The 5,174-nt window shown below is 32.6% G+C and overlaps 1 protein-coding gene across 1 annotated transcript; it reads right to left on the reverse strand.

Moving 5' to 3' along the window:
* Nucleotides 1–1,092: 1,092 nt before the first annotated feature.
* LOC145070692 (uncharacterized) lies at nt 1,093–2,544 on the reverse strand. The gene is made up of 3 exons (XM_079017649.1): nt 2,406–2,544; nt 2,212–2,287; nt 1,093–2,104 (listed from the first exon to the last, which is right to left on the reverse strand). Exons 1-3 carry the CDS (start codon nt 2,454–2,456, stop codon nt 1,329–1,331), a joined length of 903 nt encoding a protein of 300 aa, XP_078873775.1. The 5' UTR covers nt 2,457–2,544; the 3' UTR covers nt 1,093–1,328.
* Between the last annotated feature and the right edge of the window lie 2,630 nt (nt 2,545–5,174).

Raw genomic sequence — 5,174 nt, forward strand, 5'->3', positions numbered from 1 at the left:
GGAATGGGAGGCGCAACAGGCGAAGTTCACTTTGTGGAATGTTTCTCCGGCGGCTCCTCCTCCGACTACCGGCGCCATTCAATGGAGAGAGAGAGAGAGAGAGAGAGAGAGACCGATTAAAATGTTTCTCCGCTGATTCTATGGCCTCCTCCGGCTCTATATGTTCTATGAGATGAGGCGGTGAGATGACTAACTCTATGAGATTAGGTCAACCAAATAAAGCGACATAGAGTAATTATAGGAGTTTACAAAATTAGGGTAATGTTTATTTACCTTAATAGCCTTTATAATTTTTTTTCAATTTAAAATTTAAAATTTAAATGTATTAATAATTAGAAAAATAACAATTAATTATAGTCACACATCTTAAAACTTAGATGGTCCAGATCTGTTCTCGCGTTCTCAACCTTTTAGGTGTTCTCATTTGATCCTACTCCTATATATATATATATATATATATATATATATATATATATATATATATATATATACTAGGTGTGAAACTCGTGTATTACACGGGTTGATTAAAAAAATATATCAAAGTTTAAATATTAAAAAAATTTAAAATAAAATTTCAAAATAAATAAACATATTCAACTAATGACATGTGACATTTAAATTTAATTAAAAAAATTACAAAATTACATGTGGCAAGTTTAATGAGAAGATAACATTTGGCAAAATGATCTTCATTTATTAGGATATATATATATATATATATATATATATATATATATATATATATATATAATACAGGATTAATAGTAAAATGTATGTATAATATAAAGTATTAGTGACTAAATATATTAAAGATTATAATTAATACCAATATAAAAAAAAAAATGATTAAATATATATATATATAACAAAACCTATGATAACGGATTGTCATAATATGTTAAATGTATTAAAAAAATAGTAAGTATGTACAATAATATGTTAAACGTATTAAAAAAATTGTAACCAAGTATATACAACTATACAAGAAACAAAATTCGGTTATTATTACACTAATAACTAAATGTATACAAGAAAGCAAAATTCGCTTATTATTACAAGACATTATGCCAAGAAATTTTTACAAAACAATAATTGGAATAAAACTTACGCGCTATTTTATATAGTTTGTTATACTTCAACTGATTATTTACAAGTTACAGCCAGCGACTATACTTTACAAAATCCATACAACACTACTTTTAAGACCATATTTATAATTAATCACATTTAGTATCTCAAACTATGATATATAACTTTTATATATGTCCAACAAACTTATATTACATAGTTCACTTTTTGTCAAGGATTGTAACTGAATGATTCTTGCGTCACATGATAATGCAACCCCTCCCCTGCCCATTATTTTCGTCATCATGGTCATCAAACGCGCTTCTAGGATAATACGCCGGGGGTGGTGGTAGTGGTGGTGGATAATAGACGGATGTTGGATGTGATTGGGCGTATCCATACACCGGTGGGGTATAGTATGATGATTCAGCACTTGGGTAAGTTGTACTGTAACTTACCCCGTACGCCGGAGTGGGGTAGTAGTTCTGATATGCGGGTAGATCGTACGGCGTCGCGTATACCCCCGGACGGCTGAGATTTAACTGCTCCATGGAGGCCCCTACATTTTCTGCCATTAACTCCGGTGCATTGCCCGCAGGTAGGCCTTGGGTATCACCGTTTGGTGGTGCGTTATTGTCCTTTTTATCAACTTTACCTTTCTTTTTCTTGTTTTTCTTCTTTCCACCACCACCACCACCGTTACAATCACCGGCGGCGACACCCACCTGGGCTATTTCCTGTTCTTTTGCGCCATCGTTTCCTTCAGTCGTCGCAGCTTCGGATTCCTCTTTTTCTTCGTCGGCATGTTGGTTATCAGCATGCGTTGTTTCGTCCTCCTTCTGTTTGTTCTGTTTGTTCTTCTTCTTCTTCGACTTTCCGGGCGCACTATCTGCAGCCGCCCTAGCTTCAAAACTCTCCGGCAGCACCTCCGCGTGCTTACCAGATTTTAGAAGCTTCTGGACGAGAGTATTGCCGTCGACGGATCCAGTAACTATAGCCTTGTGCTGGAGTGAATCGATTTCGGTCTTATAAACTCCTGAAAAGTTATATCACGGAGACATACACATAAAACCTAATTAGTCGAGGAGTAAAACTGAAAACAGAGGATTGAAAAGGAAGGAGCAAGATGATTAATTTAATCACCATCGATACTCTGAAGAACTTTGAAGACTTTCTTCTTGCATCCTTCGCAATGGATGTAAACTCTCAAGGTCCAAGTCTGCAAAGTAATTGATTACAAGGAAACAGCTTATATACTCAGAGAAGAAAGAAACTATATATTAACATGATGAAAGACGCATAGCGACTATTGATACGTTTTAGCAGCTTATACTTGCCTCAAGGTTGTCGCAGGTGCTGTTGTTACCGGCAACAGGTAGCTTTGCCATAATTTCCGGCGAGGATGTGTGAAATTAAATGGCAGGAAGTGAGAGTGGGAGTGTGGTTATAACGAAGGTGGTGATGGAATGGGGGGAGGGTATGTTTGGTGTGGAGGACACGTCAGCACACTAAACACAGGAAGACAGCCATTCACTAACACGTCATTAATGTCACGTGACAGAGCAAATGCCCAAAAGTAAATATGCACCAAACCCAACAACTCTAGGTGGATCACAAATTACAACAATATTTGTTAGCTTAATTATGAATTCATTTTTTTCACTTCGATTTTTATTTTTTGGATTTTCAAAAACATACCATAAAAGTGTCAAATTTGTCGCCATTTGATTGACGAACAGCGATTTAAAACTAAAAATTTTAGAAATTTTATCACTTAGTTATTATAAGAATATATTATAGCAGGGTAAACATGCTATTATACGATGACAAATTAAATATTAGTCTATATTTTCTTTCTTTCTATCCATATGAGATGGAGACGGTGAGATGTATAACATTTTGAATATATATATATATATATATATATATATATATATATATATATATATATATATATATATATATATATATATATATATATATATCCGTGGAAATCAAAACACTATTAATAATTTTAAATCATGATTATTAACCAAATATTTATAAAAAAAAATATTAATTTATAAAGATAGAATGTGTCTTCATGTATGTTTATAATGATTAGTTAAAATTAATATATAAAAAACGTTATGAATATCCTAACTACACTCTCTGTGTAAATTTTTGATAAAATCATTATATTTTCACAAAATAAAATTAGATAAAGGGTATATGTCATTTTACTTTAAACAACCGCTAAAGTTGCTTAAAAACATCAAAATAAGTATCATTTTTAAGCAAGTATTTTGTTATTTTTCAACAAAATACCGTGTAATAACTAAGTGTTGTGATTACTTACTAATTTGTAGGTTTGACACTTTACTGTTGCTATTTAATGTCTAGTTGCATAACCTTCAGGTGTGAAGGGCAATGAACTTGCTTTATTGGGAGTTATGTACCTTCTCAGGGGCATGCCATCTATCTATGTTATCTTTTGTGTTATGAATATCAAAACTGAAACTCAGCTTCAACATTTTGATGATGTTCTGTGATACATTGGTTTGTGTTTGACGTGGTTTGAAACTCTTATTTTGGAATTGACGTGTTTGAATTTCAAAAAAGTTATAAGTGTATTTTAGGGAGGTTACATATAGTCTTTGGCCACAAAGGAATTTCATAGATCAAATACATCAACAATTTTGCTTCTTTTCCAGTAGCTATAAGGGTTACAAATTCAGATTCCATGGTTGAATTTGTTATGAATGTTTGTTTCTTAGAAGCCCATGAAATAACACCTCCACCAATAAGAAACACATAACCACTTATAGAAAATTGGTCCTCAATATTTGTAATCGAACTAGCATCTAAATATCCTTCTTTGACAGAAGAAAACCCTACATAAGTCAAACCATAATCCATGGTTTTCTTACGATACTTCAACACTTTCTTTACTGTTTATAAATGATGAGTATTAGGATTGCTAGTAAACCTACTTAGCTTTCCTACATAAAATGAAATATTGGGCCTTATGATAGTCATACCATACATCAAACATCCAATGACCTTTGAATGCTCAAGTTGTGAAACTGCTTCACCGTTATTAGGCATAAGTTTCACACTTGTATCAAAAGGAGTACTTACAGGAGAACAATCTGAACAATTGCATTTATTAAGTTCTTTCTCAATATAGTGAGACTGTGAAATTGAGATTCCTTGATGCTCATGTTTGATTCTTATTCCAAGAATCACATTTGCCTCCGTCATATCCTTCATGGAGAACTGGGATGATGAAAACTCTTTGGTCATGTGAACTTACCTTTGGTCAGTACCAAATATCAACATATCATCTACATATAAACATATGATCACTCCTTTTCCAAATTCATCAAATTTACTATATAAATACTTGTATGATTGATTCAACTTGAAACCATATGACAAGACAACATTATCAAACTTTTGATGTCATTGTTTTGGTGCTTGTTTAAAACCATACAACGATTTTACCAACTTGCACACTTTGTGTTCATTTCCAAGAATAATAAAACCCTTAGTTGTCTCATATATGCCTCTTCCTCCAAATCACCATTCAAGAATGTTGTTTTAACATCCATTTGGTGAATGACAAAATTGTAAATTGCAGCCACTGCAATCAACAACTTAATGGTAGATATACGAGCAACATGAGCATAAGTATCAAATATTCAATGCCATGTTTTTGTCTAAAACCTTGAATAACCAATCAAGCTTTATACTTGTCAATTGATCCATCAAATTTCATCTTCCTTTTGAATATCCATTTACAACCCAAAGATTTCCATACAGGAGGAAGATCAGAAAAAACCCAAGTATTATTTCCCAAGATAGAATCCATCTCACATTTATTGCTTCTTTTTTAGAAAGTAACATCTTGAGATCTCGTTGCATCATTATATCTTTTAGGATCTTCTTCAATACTTAAACAATATAAATATTGACCTGTAATCTCGTCTCTAGAACCCTCAACTAGATAAAGTTGAAAATCATTACCAATTTATTTAGCTTTTTTTGTCTTTTGCTTCTCTAAGCTCAGAAGATTCAATTGAATCATGTAAAACTTTCTTGGTTGTTACACTGGAACTAAGAAC

This window comes from Lactuca serriola, chromosome 8, assembly GCF_051521515.1.
Source record: "Lactuca serriola cultivar US96UC23 chromosome 8, Lser_US96UC23_V15, whole genome shotgun sequence".
Classification (NCBI taxonomy): Eukaryota; Viridiplantae; Streptophyta; class Magnoliopsida; order Asterales; family Asteraceae; genus Lactuca; species Lactuca serriola.

Coding starts and splice junctions, on each gene's coding strand:
- LOC145070692 (XM_079017649.1), bottom strand. CDS start 2,456: ATGGCAAAGCTACCTGTTGCCGGTAACAACAGCACCTGCGACAACCTT. Junction 2,288..2,405: donor GCACCTGCGACAACCTTGAG/GCAAGTATAAGC, acceptor ATTACTTTGCAG/ACTTGGACCTTGAGAGTTTA. Junction 2,105..2,211: donor AGTTCTTCAGAGTATCGATG/GTGATTAAATTA, acceptor ATAACTTTTCAG/GAGTTTATAAGACCGAAATC.